Below are 17,922 nucleotides of genomic sequence, written 5' to 3'. Positions count from 1 at the left end.
GACAGCTCTGCTGGAATACACATACTGGCCATGGAGGCAATTCCTCAAGTATCTCTGACTAAAGAGTAAGGGAGCTCAGAAACAAGAGGGACTGAAAAAGGAAATTAGGTTTTTGGTACAGCACATACTTATGTCATTAGAATAAATGTAAGTTTTGAATCAAATTTTAATAAATAATAAATATGTCAGTATCCAGCAATTTATAAGTAAAAGTATTGAAGTGGTAATTTTTATTACTTTCAGGAAGAGTTCCTATAGACTAGGGGTATTTGGCAGCGTTTGCCTGCTGTGGTGAACAAGGGTATCTTTTGGGCAGCATGGCCTACACATGTTTGAGAGAATCCTTAAATAATCTTCAGCACTTTTGAAGAAAACCAAAAATCCAGTTCTCTCATTTCAAACTTTTCCTGCTGCTGGGAGCAAACACCATTTCCTAGTAAAGTACCTAACTCTAACCCAATCCTTCCCACCTTCTAAAGTCCCCTTAATTAGTCACCAAAGGATTGTGGCTCTATGGAAGTTCACCTGTGAGCTGCAGTGAAATTCAGGCTGTGCTTTGTTTTTCCAGAGTGACAGCCACCTTCGGCACTATTTGCACCTGATTGAAAACAAACCACGTTATCCTGTCATTTATGACAGCAATGGGGTTGTTCTGTCCATGCCACCCATCATCAATGGTAAGATTAGTTTTTGACTTCTTTGTACTGTTACTGCTGTTTTGTGTGTGAATTAGTGTCTGACAGAAACACTGATGTGTCATAGGGATTATTGTTTTTTTCTTAAAATAGTTAAATTTAAAACTTAAAATTTCATGAAGTCTTTTTTCCTTCTTTCAGTTTAAAGGTAGTAAAATATTTTGCTCCCTCCTAGGCTGCTAGTGTTCCTTTTTCTCATCTTCATCAGAAGGGTGTAGAAGTGCTACTGCAAACCTCTGCACTGAGCTTCTCATACTCTTCCCCAACTCGATTAAGTTCCTTGTGACAGGAACTTTTTTTAGGAAAAGAAGTCTGCAAGAAATTATTTTGTAAACTGGTAACAGTAACTGGTAACTGCAACTTTGTACTCCATTTTCTGAGGTTACATCAGGGAACTTAGCAACGGGAACTAGTTTTTATGGATCCTATTGCTATCGCACTAAGTGATTTCAAGACTTTAATTGCTTAAAGAGAATAAATTGGTCTAGGCTTTTTTGTATTGTTCTAAACATGGGTTTCCACTGAATGCAAAAGAAACCATGGGTCATTTTTGAGAACCTGGTTTACTGAAGCCATTTAATGGCATGGGAATAATTACTCTTTAAAGAAAGATAATTCAGTATACTTCTATACTGAAATACAGGTCAGGAATCAATAAATTTCCCTGACCAATAAATCTGCACTGAGAATCTCTTTGGATCTATGCTTCCTAATACACCTTACCCAGCTAACCCAAATCTTTAAAAGGCAGCTCAAACTCTGTGGCAGGGACTGGTAACAGTAGCTGTTCTAAATTGAATGGGGTGTAAACCACTGTGCTTGATCCCTTTTTGTTAGGCTCCTTCCAACTTGGAGGTGTTCCATGCATAAGTGCTGCATATTGTTTATATTTTATCAATTAAAAAGGTTGAGCTAAATTTAACACCTGCCTCTGCTTTAGAGAACAGTATCTAAGATGGGCTTCCAGGTCAGAGGTGCTTTCTAAACAAATAATGCAATGTAAACATCTCTATTGGTTGTTAGGATTATCTACAATCACTGAAGTGAAGGCTTGTATTTGCTTTGAAGTGAGTCCAGAGATGCTGAATACATTCCATCTGCAATGAGATATAGCACAGCTGTAAGGGGGAGTAGAAGATCCCTCAGTCCTAAGATCTCTGCTGCACCTAACTCCATCTGGCTGTGACCTAATTTCTCAGATAGGAAACTAAAACAGAGAAGCTAAGTCAGGGTCAAACAAAGGAAGGAGGAGTTTCCAGTTCCCATGTATATGCAAGTGCTTTCTTTGACTCTGGTGGGGTGCATCTGCATTAATGAATGGTGCAAGAAAAGGCAAGCAGAACAGAGGGGCTGGATATGGCATGTTCCCACACGATTCTAGGACTGTGTGTGCCCATTTCTGCATGGTTCCCAGCCATGGAATTCACTCCAGGTGTGCACTGCCCATCTGTACCTAACACGCAGAATGACTTCTCTGTACAGCTGCTCCAGATTGCTTGTGGCTTACTGACAGACCCCACTTTTGTCGGGAGCCAGCCACTGGGGGCCTTCATCCCAGTTTGCAAAAGAGACACCTCAGGTGCCTCTTCCAGACAAGAAAATCTTTGAATGCAACAGGGATGTGCTTCAGTGCACTCATAACTCCCAGTACAGACAAAGCAAATTCATGCCTAGAAGGGACCCGTTCTAGGACCTAAACCACTACTGTAGAGCAGCCTATAGGGTATCAGCAGACAGTGTCAAGAGACCACAGAATGACTGTTGATAGTCATTAATCTAAATCACTTTTTAAAAACCATTTCATTTGTTCCTGCCCAAGGAAATGACATATATCACAGGTGTGATGTGAATGTGAGACTAAACCCTGGGAAGATGGGATGCTATGGCAGTGCAGAGCCCTTTGCTAACAGCAGATGGCCACTGTTCTCTTAGCTGGCTTTTCCAGCTGAGGATACCTGTAGATCCCTGTGTCTTGCAATGTAAAGCATAATCCAGTCAGTGTGTCTGATCTTTCTTTTTCCTTTCATTTGATTCATAAATTCAAAAGTAAAAAGAGCTGCTATTCTGCCAACAGCTGTGAATGTTGGTGCAGGAGATAATGGGATTTTTACATTGTGGAAGATGACAATGATCTTTCTGACACAAAATGAGTCAGTATCAGTCTATTGCAATAAAACTAATATTTCTTAACATGTTTTTGTTTTCACATGTTTTAGGAGATCATACAAAAATAAGCCTAAATACCAGAAATGTGTTTATTGAATGTACAGGCACAGATATTACAAAGGTAAATTACTCTTTCCTGCTTTTGATATGCTTTAATATAATTGCTTTCCCTTTGGATAATAGAGCTCCAATACAAAGACCTACAACAAGGCATTTACTGTCTGGAGCCAACCATCCAATACAAAAGTTGCAGGACTGTGGAATTCCCTGGAAACAGTTTCAGCCTTGCTGTATAGATAGCATTGTGTTTTCATTAAATTTTGATTTTACTGTATCTTTGAGTTTACACTAAGTATTAAGCTTGTATGAGAAAATAATTGAAGCAAATTAGAGACTGTTCTTTTTGAGCACTTTTTCTAAATCTGAAAAGCTTAGAAAAGAGTAAAATTTACTAAGACTTCCTGTTTTGGCAGAATACTCTATCAAGATTCATGTCCTACTGAAAATTTGGGCTGAGGGAAGAAAGACAAGGATTTTTCTACTTAGTTATCTTTATCAAGCAGGGATGCCATGCAAATAATTGCTAAATTCAAGTCTTTCCATATGCAAATTCTGTAACTCAAAGCTGAAGCGTGAAAGCCAAGGAGTTATAATTGCCTGTTCTTGAATATAGGTTGTGCATTCAGTGATAGTTTCCCTAAAGTCTGTAACTTGATGCTTAAGAGCAAAACTGCTTTTAACTTACCCTACTACAAAATGGTATGTTAACAACACAAATAAATTTTCACGTTGGGGAGTGGCTTCTAAGCAAACTAATAAATAACTGTTTCTTGCTACTGCTTGTCTTGATACTAAAAATAAATACAGTATTATTCTGTTTACATGAAGGAAATTACACTGTCAGGCGTAAAAAAAAACCCTTTTTGGACTGAGAAGTTAATCTGAATCTTATTATGTCCCATTATACTCATCACTTAAAATATTAGCTGTAAAACAAAAAATTTGCAAATGAAGTTATTTGATAATGTATTGGTAAACAATACAGTCCTCCAGCCTCTCCTTTCCCAATTGAATTTCAGTAAAATGACTAATTAGACAGAAAGTTAGGAAGACCCAGCTCCAAATAGTAATAAAAACCCTGTGTTTCTAAAGAACAGAGTTTAGAAAAGATATGCCAAGGCTTCAGAACCTTGAAAACCAAAGATTTTCAAGCTTTTGCACAGATGTCTGCATCAGAAGGAAAATGTTTTTTGAAATTCAGTCTAGAATTCTAGACTGCTAGAAAATTGGAATAGAATGAAGAGAGTGTAAGATGAGACATTTTCCCTGGTTTTTGTTAAGGTATTTTATCTACTTCCACACAAGTAGATAACAGATTTTTATGTGATTATTATGTTTGTTTTGTAGGCAAAAATTGTTCTTGATGTTATAGTCACGATGTTCAGTGAATATTGTGAGAAGCCATACACGTGAGTATAAATCTCCAAGCAGAGAGACATTACATTTGTGCCATGTGTTAAAAACAGTTTCACTTATATTTTTCTGTCTCTCTCAGTGTTGAAGCAGTAGAAGTGGTTTATCCCAATGGGAAGACCCACGTCTATCCGGTAAGCACAGCATTAGGATATCTCTGTGTCCTTAAGGAGAGGGCTTTATTTGCAAAAAGTCTGGTAAGAGTTTTCTTTTCCTGTGGCAGCATGTGCTGGTTCTAAGGTGTAGGGTAAAAACCAAGCTTGGCACTTTCTCTGTATTAGTGAGTCAGAACCTCCTCTAACCCCACAAAAAATAACTCCAGCCCCAGCTTTTCCTCGTCTAGGAAAGTCCTTCTGAAGCCCCATTGAATTGTGATGAAGTTAAAAATACACTATTATGTTTTAGAGTGCCTGTGATAGGACCTTTTTCAGGATCAAGTAAAGATTACAATCAAAGGTCATCATCTGTGTCCAAACCTACATGTTCCAAATCAGGAAAAATTAATGCAGGAAGAGGTCCTTCAGCCTTAAGCCTATGGACAACTGAAATAAGCCTCAGCATAATGTACTTATCAGATCTGGAAGTTTTAATGCCCTTCAGTTAAAATAACCTTGTAACACTGCATTTCTGTCTCTCACTTTACAGACACCAACTATGTACAGGTCTAAAAGACAGAATGTTGACTTCAGTTCAGAGCCCCAGACAGACCTTTTCACAGTAATGGAGTCTTACTTTTTTATCCTCTTAATAAGTAGAAAGAGAGCAATTCCTCCTGTTTCCTGAAAGTAACTGAAGACAGATCTGTTTGAGTTCATAAAATCAGATATACCACGGAAGTACAAACTGTTTAGAGGGAAACTTATTTTTGCTGAGAGGTTTTCTAGTGTCATTTTATCTTTTTCTTTTTACAATGTCAGTTTTAATGACCAGAGGAAAGTTGTAGAATCCTGAAAAGATATCCAACAAAATAGAAATCTCTGCAGTCACCAAAGCAGCTTCCCTAGATAACATAGAGAAAAAAAATCCCCAAGTTTCAGTTGCTATGGTTTTTAGGGATTTGTATATCAAGAAGTTTAGAAACACATGAAATACATAAATACATACAAAATAACTTTCTTAAATACATTGCATACTTGCTAAGTAAAATACTGGTAGATATTTATGTGCCAATAAAGAAATACAAAGTTTTCCTTCCTTTTCCTCCTAAAGGCCATTTGATCTGTACAAGACCATGAGATCTCATGCATGACCATTCTGTGCTTTAGGGCTTTGACTTAGGATGAACTACTCACCATAAACTTTCAGTGACTGTGTTACTTGCATATATCAGAAATTATCAGAATTTTCAATAACGGGGATTTCATGCTGCATTCACCTTTCCAGCTTAACCAAGAACAGCTTTTGCATCATGTACTAGAGTATATTTTCAATAATCCTATTAACTTTAGAATGCTAAATATAGCCTAATATTCCACATTTTTCTACTGTGGGTGTCATTTTAGTATGGCAATTAGAAACTAGATTACTGAGATTGAATCCTCTTAGGTAGAAATGGCAGGCACTGTCTATGCTTAAAATCTTTGTCTTTCTTTTTAGGAGCTGGCTTATCGGACAGAGAAAGTGAAACCTGAATACATTAACAAGAAAGTAGGAATCAGGTGTGTTACTGCAAATGAAAACATAGTTTTTATTAACCATGACAAAGGTACTAGAAGACATTGATTTATTGTTTTAAAAATGTTTAGCTTATGTGATTTTTTTTTTTGTAATTTATCAAAAATTCAGGTGTTATCTTGGGTAATTAGATCAACTCTGAAACAGAGTCCCCTGCTTTCAGGGAAAGTGAATGATTCTTTATGGCTTCACACAACTGTTATGAAGTAAAGGAAAATGACCATCTCATAAGTGGGAATCTGAACTGGTTCTGTTTGAATGCTAAGTCTTTGTACAGTCTATAAAGCACTTGCAGATTCTCCAGGATATGAGGCAACGCAGAAAAAACATTGATTACAAAGCCAGTCAGTATAGTGCAAAATCCATAAATTACCACTCTCTTGTTTTGTTTCAGTGAAACTCCATCAAGCCTGGCAAAGCTGCTGACTAGGATGTGTTTGAAGTCACACGTCACAGGGAATGGGAACCATCTAGAGATTGAAATCCCTCCTACCAGAGCAGACGTTATCCATGCCTGTGATATCGTAGAAGATGCAGCAATAGCTTATGGTTATAACAACATTCAGATGGTGATTCCGAAAACGTACACCATAGCTAATCAAGTAAGATTGCCCCTTCAAATGAATGCTCTGTTGTCAGTAAATGACTGCTGCATGCCAGAAGGGCTTTGGGGAAAACAGAACCTAGGAATTAAATATTTTGACATGCTTTGCCTTGAGAAGTATTTACCGTGGATGGGATACAAAACAGATGCCCCACTGATTTGAATAAGTCTAAGACCAGTGGTTGCTGGTACTTGAAAAAAGACAGGGTTTAAGTAGGGAGCCTGTATTAAATCTCTAATTGGGAGATTCATTTCCTTAGGCAAGCCTAAAGGCAGCTGGCTAATGCTTTCAAAAATTTTAAGCATACAAGCATAGTCCCTCCCTTGTGAATTCACCATCATGTGGCAGGCAGAATCACCCCGGGAAAGAATAGCAAAATGCTTTTAGAAGGAAGCTGAACACTGTTTTGTTTCATTTTAGCTTCCCCTCAATAAGCTCACAGAACTTCTGAGACTGGACTTGGCAGCTGCTGGATTCACTGAAGCACTCACTTTTGCCCTGGTATATTACGTTGATTTCATGTTTTTCTTAATTGCGTGTTTGAACAGTGATGCAATCAAAACTGCAGAGGGTGGTCTGAGGATATGTTGTCATATAAATGTACCAGTATTTTCCAGTACTGTTTTGGCAGCTGGTTGTTTACTAGGACTTTGGAATCATAATATAATATTTGGTGAGTTTGTAGGTCAGAGAAATTAAATGAGTCACTGTTAATGTGGTATGTAGTTCTAAGTATAGAGAGGGAAGTAGCTGCTGAAAGACTGGTTTTAGTTTAATTTGATTGGATGGAATTGTAAGACAGCAAATCTCTCTCAAGACTTGGGTCACCAGATGTGAAATTCATCATAATTCAATAATTGGAAAACCAACATGAAAATTTAGTACTTTCTGGTGGGTATTCCTACAGTGTATTGAGAGTTACCTGTTTCTGTAATTTTCTTTAGTATTGTCACTTGCCCACGATTCCTTGCATTAGATAATTCAGTCTGAAAAGAGCTTATTTTAATAGCCATGAAAAAGTTACAATACACAGACACTAAGGTGGCATCCTTTGTAAATTTCACCATGGGTAGGGTTTTGAATATAGATAACAAATAGATATGCAGTAAATAGATAACAAATATAGATAAAAAATATAGCATTGTTACCACTGGTTTTAGCAATTATTTGTTGCAGCCATGCCAGTAGTCTTTGACCAAGAATTAGGACTCTGTAGCAGCAAGTGCCACTCTGATACTAGCCGATGCCATAATTTGTACTATGGAAATTATGCGGCAGGATTGTTGTGCTAAAATGGAATGTACAGTAGGAAACAATATCTGTGTCATGGTCACTTGCTCATACCCCTGAGTTGTGAACTGGATCAGAGAACCTGATCTACCATTAAAAACAAAAAAGTTAAATATGCTCCCATGCCCTCCAAATGTAGATGGTAACTGCCCATAAATGGAGACTGGCATAGGTAGCTATTGAAAATGTACTATACATTTTAAAAAATCCTTTCTGTCGCAAGATCTGCTCAAAGCCTTTGCTTGAAAGTCCAATTTGTACACGTTTTAGCGTATGGGGGAGCTACCATCACATATTCTGTTAAAATCTCTGTGGAATTTCTCAGCTTCTTCCTGAACCTAAAATTGACTAGATGGTGAGAGGTATAAATCCTTGAAAGTACACACCCTCTTAAGAGAGAGAGTGATCTGCTAACGGATTATTTTTTACTAATTTACTCAGATGTTTTAAGATGCAGCATTTCAGGCTCCTAAAGCACTTCTGGCAGTTGAAAATTTCAGGTACTGCAACCAGATTTGGTAATTTGAATCGACTGAATAAAATTTTAACACCTCCAGATTTCACAGGGCTTCAAAAGCAAAATTTGCTCTCATTCTGAAAAATATATTCCAGTTTTAACATTTGGTTATTAAGTCATTTAAGTAACCAGGACAATAAGTAGTATTGCCTCCTGCAGTGCTAATATCTGACAGAGGTATTCAGACCTGTGGTTACTACCATGTTGAAGAAACTACATATAGTCAAGCTTTTAAAGGATTTTTTTCATTAATATTACTATCCAAAATTAATATTTCCTAATTAATATTTCCTAATTCATTATTCATTTTTGAGTGCTGCACTCTTGCTTGGTTCTTTGAACCACATAGTTCATTTTTTTCAGCAGCAATAGGTAATATGTCTGGAACATTTAATGTATTACCTTGCTACAACTGAGAACCTTTATGAACTGCAACAGCAGAATTTTTGAAGGTCATGCAGTGTGTCATGGTATCACATTTCTTATTTGTATTTCTGCTGTGGCAGGATGAACCTCACAGTCTGTTATGTCCCCAGCGCTTTATTAACACACCAGTGTGAGGCTTATGACTTTGATAGCTTGGATATAATTTATGCTACAACATTCTGTACCCCAGTGTTATATGATAAACACTGCTTATGTATTTGTGCACTCAATCTGTTTCTAGGTTAGAGCCCCAAATGAGATTTGTACACAATAACATTGCCTTCTGTGAGGAGCTCCAGTTTAGCCAGAATGCATTTAGTTAAATCACAGTAACATGCTGTAGTTTAGATACACATCTGAAAACTGTTTAACACAGTTCTCTCCTCCTAAGTTCAGCATTCCTTGTGTTATTTGGGATTTTTTTTAATGATTATTCAATAACCCACTTTTTCAGATGGTATCATCTGTTCATCTTTCTCACAGCTGGTCTATCAACACACTTTGTGAGTGCTGCCAGTGCAAAGGGAACACTTCTAGGAGACTGCAATACACAAGCAAATCCTCAGTTATGTGCCTAGTCTGCTACTGGTGTCTTTATTACTCTAATAAAGCTATAAATTCTGGAAATCTGAAGTGTGGATCTTAGAAGTAGCATCTGTTGCAGTGTGTGCACAGACATTGGCTGAGCCTGATAAAGAGAATGCATATTGTTTTACTGACCAGCTTAAAAATACACTTTTAGAATACAGGCTTTAAAAACACTTCAACCCTAAAAAATGAACATACTACAAGAATCTTACGCAGCTCTGAAAATTGAGGGCTTGGCCATATGAGCTGTTTTTCGTAGACAATACTGTACTTTTTGTAAGTGTCCCTCAAGGGATTGTCTTTGTGTGAAAGAACAGATATCAGTCCCTCTATAAGTGCTATTTGCAGAATAAAGTGCTTTACCCACTGCAAGTCAGGGTGCAGAATCTGAGCCTGTTTTTAAAATAAATGCAACAATCCGTGACAGAAGCCTAAATAAACACTTGCCTTTTTTTTTTTAATCCCGCTTTATTTTATTTAGTAATTAACATTTGTAAATAAACTAGTTTGCCTACTTAGTCTAAAGTCTAGGGCTTAATTTGTATTATGAGTGTTATGTGTGAGGGGATATATTATGGGGCAGTGCTACAATTCCATTGTTCTTGATACCAAATTTCATCACTGGCTGTCTATTTTAACTCCTTGACCTTGATAGGTTTTTGTCTCATTTGCAGTGTTCCCAAGAAGATATTGCAGATAAACTTGGCACAGACATCTCTGCAACAAACGCCGTGCACATAGCAAACCCCAAAACAGCAGAATTTCAGGTGAGATCAGTTACATTTTGAAAGCAATATTGTTATGGATTCTGTATTTTAAAAGGAGAGAAAGGAACCTACAGGAAATAAAATTTATGAATGATAAGCTACATTTCTTGCATTAAAGAGCTTGTATATGTTTATGTTCTGAACATGTCATCTTCTGTTACTCCACTGAGAAATCTCTCTTCCAGTGTGAAATACTACCAGCTTTTCAAGAAAGCAAAGTACCATGCTCTGTGTGGCAGAATGTGGCAAAACTGAGTAGTCTTATTGCAGAAAATCCCAGATGGTTGATCAGTTCCCTCATCTAGAAAATGTATTCAATAGAGAAGGAACTATTAGACTTGGCAATCTCTAAACTTCATGAGATTTGGGGAGGAAACATTTGGGTTTTTTTTTTTTAAATATTGATCATTATTACTCTTGTTTTCATTTGTGTATTTTTTTTTAAAATCTGTGATGCTCTTGAAGTATCTTAATACTCCTTTCTAGATCATTTGATCTTAGCTAGAGCAGAAACTAAGAGCTCAAGTATGGTATTCTCAACAATTCTGAAAATACCAAAGAGTGTACCCATAGGTTTTATATTTCTTTTCAAGAGTGTTGTTGGCTTTTTTTTTAAGATGCTTTCTTTAGTTTACAAGGAATGTAAATTTAGAGCTGCCCTTTTTTTTTTTCTTGCCTAACAAATACAAAGGTAAACTCACTTTAAAAAGGTTTTGAACAGTTTCAGGAGTTCGTTAGGTATTAATATTTTGTGATTTGTGAGGTTTTTTTCCCTTAAGACCTTCAGTACATCTGATTTCTCTGAGTTTCTGAAATACCTTCCTAGATCTTACCTCTAATATTGATGACAGTCTTCTGCTGTTCTGAGATTCAAGAACAGACTGTTTGCACACCTTTTATTTGGTACCACAAATAAGCACTCATGCAAGACACCACTGGAACCTGTTTAGACCATTACCAGCTGTTCACTTCTGTCATTTAGCATGGTGATTACAGTGAGCAATACAGAATGTACCCCCAACAAACAAAGTGTGAACAAAAAGAGAAAACATAGCAGCCCCTCTAGCCAGATAGAATTTCAGACTCCTGTTCTTGCAAGACTGCAGGCCTTTGCAGTAGCAGTGCTGCTAAGCAGGGTTATTATTGGATGGATACTTCCTTGTGGCAAAAATAGCTTCAATTTTTTAAAATCTGTAGGCCTCCCTGAAAGTTGGGAAGAATTGCTCTGTGTGATGCACTATAAACTTTCAGCTTTAGATGGTAGCTGGGATGAGATTCTCAGGATAACTCTCCCCAACTCCTGTCCTCTGCCAGCAAGGAAAGGGCAAGATGATGCCAGAGTCCATCTTACACTGAGTGTGCAGCTGGAACTCCTCATTGGTTAAGAAAAGTAGGATAAAGAGACAGAAATGCTGCATGACCAAGCATAAGAAGTAACTGTGGCTGAGCACATGGTGACTTCTAACCTACAGTCAATGAGCAGTCACTGCCACCCATCTGACATTAGATTTACTGAATCAAACTCTTCTAGCTTGGCAGATAAAAAAGGTGCAATTCAAAGGAAGTATTTAAATGGAGAACACAGGAAATGTTACTGTTCTTACAGATACATTCACAGACACAATTGTCTCTCGCTTGGTTCTTTGAACACATCTATAGATTTCAGGTGTCCATGACTGAATATTACATAGCATTTTCCTATAAAAATAACATTTTAGATAACACTTGATGTTTCCAAAACTGCACTTAGAATTTGCCTTTTGTATAAATGAGAGTAAATTTATGGGAATTTTTTTCACTTTTCTGTATTATTTTTCTACCCTGCACTGCAATTCAGCCACCTGTGAAATGGTACCACTTCTTAAGCTCCCATATAAACTCTTTGAGAGAAGGCAGTATATAGAACATGGAGAGCGTGTACATTTCCAGGTTTAGTAACTCTAAATCAAGCTAGCTTAAACACAGGAGATGAGTGCAGTATTTGCAGTTGACTACTTTTAAATTCCTGTTATGAATGGAGAAAACAAAAACAAATGGAGAAAACGGTATTTTGGAAGGTGTTTGACTTGCAGCATCTCTGTTTGTCCTGCAGGTGGCACGTACAACCCTCCTTCCTGGGCTGCTGAAAACTATTGCTGCCAACAGAAAGATGCCCTTGCCTCTCAAACTCTTCGAGATTTCTGACATTGTAGTAAAAGATCCTAGTACAGGTAAGAAGAGCAGGTTCCTCAGAATCTTTGATAATGGAAATACATTTACATACCAAATGATAATAGTAAATAAATCTGTATTTCCTTTAAAATAGGCATTTCCATAATAATAGTAATTTCATACTACAATGGGTATTAATGTGCACAGCACAAGATTTAATGGCCTGGTTTACAGGCTGGATTTTAGAGTGTCTGGAAACCTTCATTTTAGATGCTTTCTCAAAAGTGCAAGGAGATATACTGCAACTATTTTTAGGCATCTAAATATTCCTTAAAATCTGTCACAGATACTGAGAAACTGCAAACATAAAGACAAGAAAATTTTGCATCAAAAAATAATTGCTCTAAATTGCTTGTGTTGATGTGCCTATTTTTGTTGCTCTTAATCTAGTGCTCCTTTGTCTTCTTATCAGGAATGTAATTGATATTCTTATCAGGGATGTATCTCCTGAAAGAAACTACCTGCTCATCATGTTTGCAAGTGGCACAACCCCTGGGATGCAGAAATACCAAAGGCATGCTGCTGTTACAGTTCTAGAGCCTGTTTATACCACTGCAGTCTCAGTGATGTGTAGGGCTGTGCCAGCTGGTAGAAAGCAGAATGTCTCAAGCCTGGGAAGAGCAGCTTTTATTTATAGGCAGATTCTATCCCAGAGAGAATTTGGGGTCAGTGTGTCTCAGCATGAGTCCCTTTTCTATCATCTTTAAACAGGATTTCTTGTATTTGTTCTCCCAGATTATTTTCTGAGAAGTTGATAACCAATATGAAGAATGAGATTGGTAGCAGAGATACAGGGTTGAGAAAGGAGCAAGTCTGTGTAAAAAACTGTATCCATAAATAAAAAGCTCCACAGTCTAAAATTTCCTCTCTCATTAATAAAAATATTATCCTTATCTTTCCATTTCACCTAGCTATTCTAAGAAAGCGTGTCTGCTTTGGAATTGTTCTGTAGCCTTAATTGTTGTACGTGAAACAGGCAAAGCAGCTCGTTCACTTTCCAAAAGCTTCCATGAAATCCTTCCTCTGTCTTGGGGCCTCTTTGCACTGATTTCACTGTATACGATCAAAATTTCAAATTATCTTTGTCTGGAAAAATATATCATAGTAAAATGAACTGTAAAAACAGATTTTTAAATGTTAAAAATTTGCCTAAATTTTACTGATTTGTGTCTTTCTCTATGGTATATTGAGAGAAAAGGAGTGCCCAAGCTACAACTTTTGGGAGGAGTTGAATGGATTTATGCCTTGGTAAAAAGGCTGACATTACTTTAAATTCAGTGGTAGCAATGGTTCTGTTGTTTCATTATCTGGTTTCAGATTTTAGTGGTTGTGTTTGAAGGATCTGGGATCTGCAAAACAAAGGTTTATATAAGGCCTAAACAAAATGGCAAGTAAATTGCTTTGGTGAGGAATTTAATTTGTAGATTACCTTTTTTCCTTTTTGAAAGAAAAAAGAGCCTTGCCAAGCAAAACAAGCAGTTTTAGCGAACCATGTAGGCTCTTTTTTATTAAATACAGACAGTTTGGTGGTGCAGCTCATTCCTTGTTGGGCATGCAGTTAGCTAGAATGCACAAAATGTGGGGCAGACGGCAGAATAGTATCAGCATTCTTCAGAACCAAGAGTGGAACTGTTTGTCTTGGACTACGGAGCGCATTTACTCTGGCATTATAAAATTTGGGAGTTCAATTGTTACTTTTATTTCATGTTTGTCAAGTGCAGCTCTTGAAAGCTTTCATTTATGTGGATGGCTGCTTAACAGTTTTATAAGGAATGATTTTGTGGTGTACTTAGTTTTGATGGGAATGATCGCAACAAAGACTTGTGAGGCGACAGTGGTGGGCAGCCCTCTCATGGACTGAGCCCTTACAGACTGTGAACAGTATCTGAAATGGGCTTTAATGTTATGTTTAGAATCACTACTATCTTCCCCAAACTGACTTCCAAAATTAAACTTGCCTAATAAATCGTCTGGGGAGGGCAGTGGGGGGCGTGGAGAAAGGCAACTGCAAACATTGAAAAACGTGGGGTCGTCCTCTCACATATGGAATGAGATTTTCTGCACAAAGCTTATGTCATCAGACTGACTTAATTTAATTTTATTATTTCATGATTTTGGCATGCAGAATTTCCAATTAATAATTTCAAAAGTATGGGTCAAAAGAGAACTGACATTAACTGTATTTGAAATGGCATCTTGCAGTCATCCATGTGTAAATGAGCCTAGCTCTTTTAAACACTTTAATGAAGTACCTTCTTACACAGCTCTTGTGTTTACCCAGGTGAACTGAACATATTTCTCTTCAAACTTATCTGACAGAAAGTTTTGATGTATTAAATTAGCAAAATGTGTGGCAGTTATATTTAGTTACATTATATATATATATATATATATATATATATAATGTATCATATATAGGGGTTTTTTTTTAGTTATATTTAATATAACTAAATGGAACCAAATCTGAGCAAAAATTTTTTTTCTCAGGGCAGAAGGAAATGTACTGGATTTGAATATGTTGCACAGCATTTGTGTGGATGATTTGTATCACTAGGTAATCACTTCTGTAGGATAGTTACACTAGTTTAGGCTGTAAATCAGCACCTTTACCACCAGGCCTGAGAGAATACCCTTTTTCTCACCACAACAAAAGAAATTAATCCATTGGAAAATCACCTCTGACCAGTGATCTTGGAGAATCTGGCAAGCTTATGGTAGCACACATTTAGCACACTTTGCATCATCTGTGAATACAGCTGCTGCCACCTTTTGAAGCATATTTCCAACTGTCTGGAAGTGTTGGTTATCTGCAGAAAATAGTTTGGGAGGCTAAAAGACAATTTTTCATGAGCAGGTGTCCCTTTTCAGATCACCAGGTCATTTTTCTGAAGCAGCTCTGATTTGGAAGGGAACAGTGTACAACGTTGCTTTATCTTCCTCTGCACTCTTGGCTCACATATTCCTAAGCAGCTGCCCATCCTTTGGATTGTTTTTCAGCAGCATCCCCAGGAAGTGCTTTGAAGTCTCAAAAATATATACACACATATACATATATTTATGTATAATTTGGGTTGACATACTTGGCAAGCTCGCTTGAAAAATAGAAATGTTTCATGGCATGACATGAGAGCTCTTAAATGACTTATAAAGAACTGAAGCATTTCTAACATCTGCTGGCTTTTGCCTACAATTCCCAATATCTTTTTTCCTTCCTATCACTTGTAGTGAATGAACTTCCTCTGTTGTGATAGAAATCCATAAAGGAGCAAGTTTTATAACACTTGAAAAAAACATTTCCTTTATCAAAGATTCCTAAAATTGAAAACATGACATGTAAAAAATGTGTATGTTTATTTCTGATGCTTTAGTTAAGAACTCTGGTTTGAAGGCACCACTGACTATCTTAATCATAATGAAATAAAAATTCAGATGTCACAAAATCTGCTACTATAATGATTAATAAAAAAAAGGAAACCATTCTACTGAACATCTAGCCCAAAGAACATGCTGTCTTAGGGAAGGGAAAACAATGTTTTTCTATTCTGTTTCTCAGTATAACATGAAAATAAATTGTTGTCCATCTATGACTGCATTACTTGTTGGTATCTTAGTAGAGCTGGCAGAGACACATGTGACACACAGACAGAGCCACCAGAGTGCTCAGACCCAAAAACAGACTCAGCATTTATTCATATTTTCTCTGTAGCCTTTACTTTCCTGTGTTGCCATTTTAACTTCAGGATTGGATTCTCCAGCATTATTTAACACTGCTCATTATTATAATGACAGGAAAATAATGTTGAATGACAAATTGCAGACTTGCTGCCACAGTAAGTCCAGCTTTCAGTGACTGATGAGAGAACTTGCAGCTGTGGTACCAAGTAGCTGCCCTAGAAGTTTTGGATGACTTCTGTCTCAAAAAGGCTGAGCTTTCATCTTGGGTGTAGGCTCTGCTCCTCTGTTTTACTGTCTGTTTTAACCTGTGTATTTCTGGTTGCTTGATAAATGCTTTCCTGTTTAGTTCCTGGCAGATTTTTATATCACTAAATGTTTAGTTGGAGCAATAATTTCTCATGTGGTAGATATTAATGCTCTGACTAACTCCAGCTGAAAGCGCTTGTGAGGGCAGGAGAGCTTCTGAGGGAGAAGTGAATCAATCTGCCAGAGGGCTCCCCTGCTCTGTGGCCAGGAGTAGATCAGGGACTTCCCAGCATAGATGTGATTCTCATAGTAAGAAGCAGTGGATTTATCAGCTATGGACTCCATCTGCCTCCTCAGAGCTGTGTAAACTCCTGGTATCCACAAAATCCTGTGAAGAAGTTTCACTGCTTTATGCTGCCTGAAAAACCCATTCCTTTTCTTGTTTCTTTGAGCTTGGTTCCTGTTGACTTGATGAAAATGCTGAAACCCACAATGAATGAGTAAAGCCTCAAAAACCACACTAGTCCTAGACAGTGTGCATTGCAGTGGGGTAGCCACAAGGTACAACAACATGCTACTATATGCTCATTGTGAAAATTTAAAAAAACAGAAGCTTATTTTGCTGAAATAAATGTCAGAAGGCGTAAGGCAGGGGTTTGACTTAAGGAATTGTCCAAAGTGGGAGATACTTATGTTTCTGTCTTAGGAATGTGTGCAGTGCAGCACATTTTTCATAATCACTTGGTTGCAAGGATGTCCAAGATGATCCCAGAAAGCATCAGTTGTGATTTGGGAACCTCTGTGAATTAAGATATTTTCACAGATCACCATGCTAACATTATTTCACTCATTTCAGGTTGTGGGCTGGTTGTTTTGTGCTGGTAGTTGTTCTACAGCTGAGTTCTATAAATATTTAGCTTTCCCACCAGCATCACAAGCTTCTCCATGCCTACTGGGTATTTGCATTTTGGCTTGCCTGTTTTAAATTTCTTCAACACTTAGCTTTATGCTTGGTACCTGTCACTGCATACAAGATATTTGTATGTAACAACACTCTTTCCTGCTCAAGGCCTAGAGTACTTTAAATCTTACTTTACATTCCTGACTGTGAGAGTCCAGTGGGTTAAAGAAATTCCGTTGTTTCCTCAGGCTACATGACAGGTCTGTCAGAAAAGCCATTTTACATACTTATTTCTCCTTTCAGCCACAAGTGCCTCATGGGGCAGTAAAAGAAAAGTGATGCAAAAGGCAAGATTAGTTAGAAGTGTGATAAAGTTTCCTGGGTAACATAATTGCTTCCTTCTTTTGCAGATGTAGGGGCGAGAAACTATAGACGTTTATGTGCAATTTATTACAACAAAAGCCCAGGCTTTGAGATCATCCATGGTTTGCTGGACAGGGTCATGCAGGTCCTGGAAGTACCACCAAGTGAAAAGAATGGCTACACCATCAAGGCAGCTGAAGGTAAGGAAGAAAGAACTGCAGTGTACAGCAGAGGTTGTTCTGGAACTTAAATGTTCCCCTTCAATCTGAGGAGAGTTTTTGGTTGTTCTCAGGAACTAAGGGTTAATATTGTTATATGTGCTGTC

At 37.4% G+C, this 17,922-nt stretch overlaps 1 protein-coding gene across 1 annotated transcript in view; it reads left to right on the top strand.

Annotated features, from left to right (window-relative positions):
* The window catches only part of FARSB (phenylalanyl-tRNA synthetase subunit beta), a 37,241-nt gene that overhangs the window by 4,407 nt on the left and 14,912 nt on the right, over nucleotides 1–17,922 (top strand). The window contains exons 7-16 of the mRNA XM_005527026.3: nucleotides 569–677; nucleotides 2,912–2,982; nucleotides 4,269–4,330; nucleotides 4,417–4,468; nucleotides 5,931–5,992; nucleotides 6,403–6,610; nucleotides 7,034–7,114; nucleotides 10,109–10,201; nucleotides 12,294–12,411; nucleotides 17,645–17,797. Coding sequence (XP_005527083.2) covers nucleotides 569–677; nucleotides 2,912–2,982; nucleotides 4,269–4,330; nucleotides 4,417–4,468; nucleotides 5,931–5,992; nucleotides 6,403–6,610; nucleotides 7,034–7,114; nucleotides 10,109–10,201; nucleotides 12,294–12,411; nucleotides 17,645–17,797 — 1,009 coding nt within the window. The remainder of the gene's footprint in view (nucleotides 1–568; nucleotides 678–2,911; nucleotides 2,983–4,268; nucleotides 4,331–4,416; nucleotides 4,469–5,930; nucleotides 5,993–6,402; nucleotides 6,611–7,033; nucleotides 7,115–10,108; nucleotides 10,202–12,293; nucleotides 12,412–17,644; nucleotides 17,798–17,922) is intronic.

The sequence above is a fragment of the Pseudopodoces humilis genome, chromosome 11, assembly GCF_049639895.1.
Source record: "Pseudopodoces humilis isolate 2021_Gansu_Grassland_sample_001 chromosome 11, ASM4963989v1, whole genome shotgun sequence".
Taxonomy (NCBI): domain Eukaryota; kingdom Metazoa; phylum Chordata; class Aves; order Passeriformes; family Paridae; genus Pseudopodoces; species Pseudopodoces humilis.
This window is presented reverse-complemented; position numbering and strand designations above follow the sequence as displayed.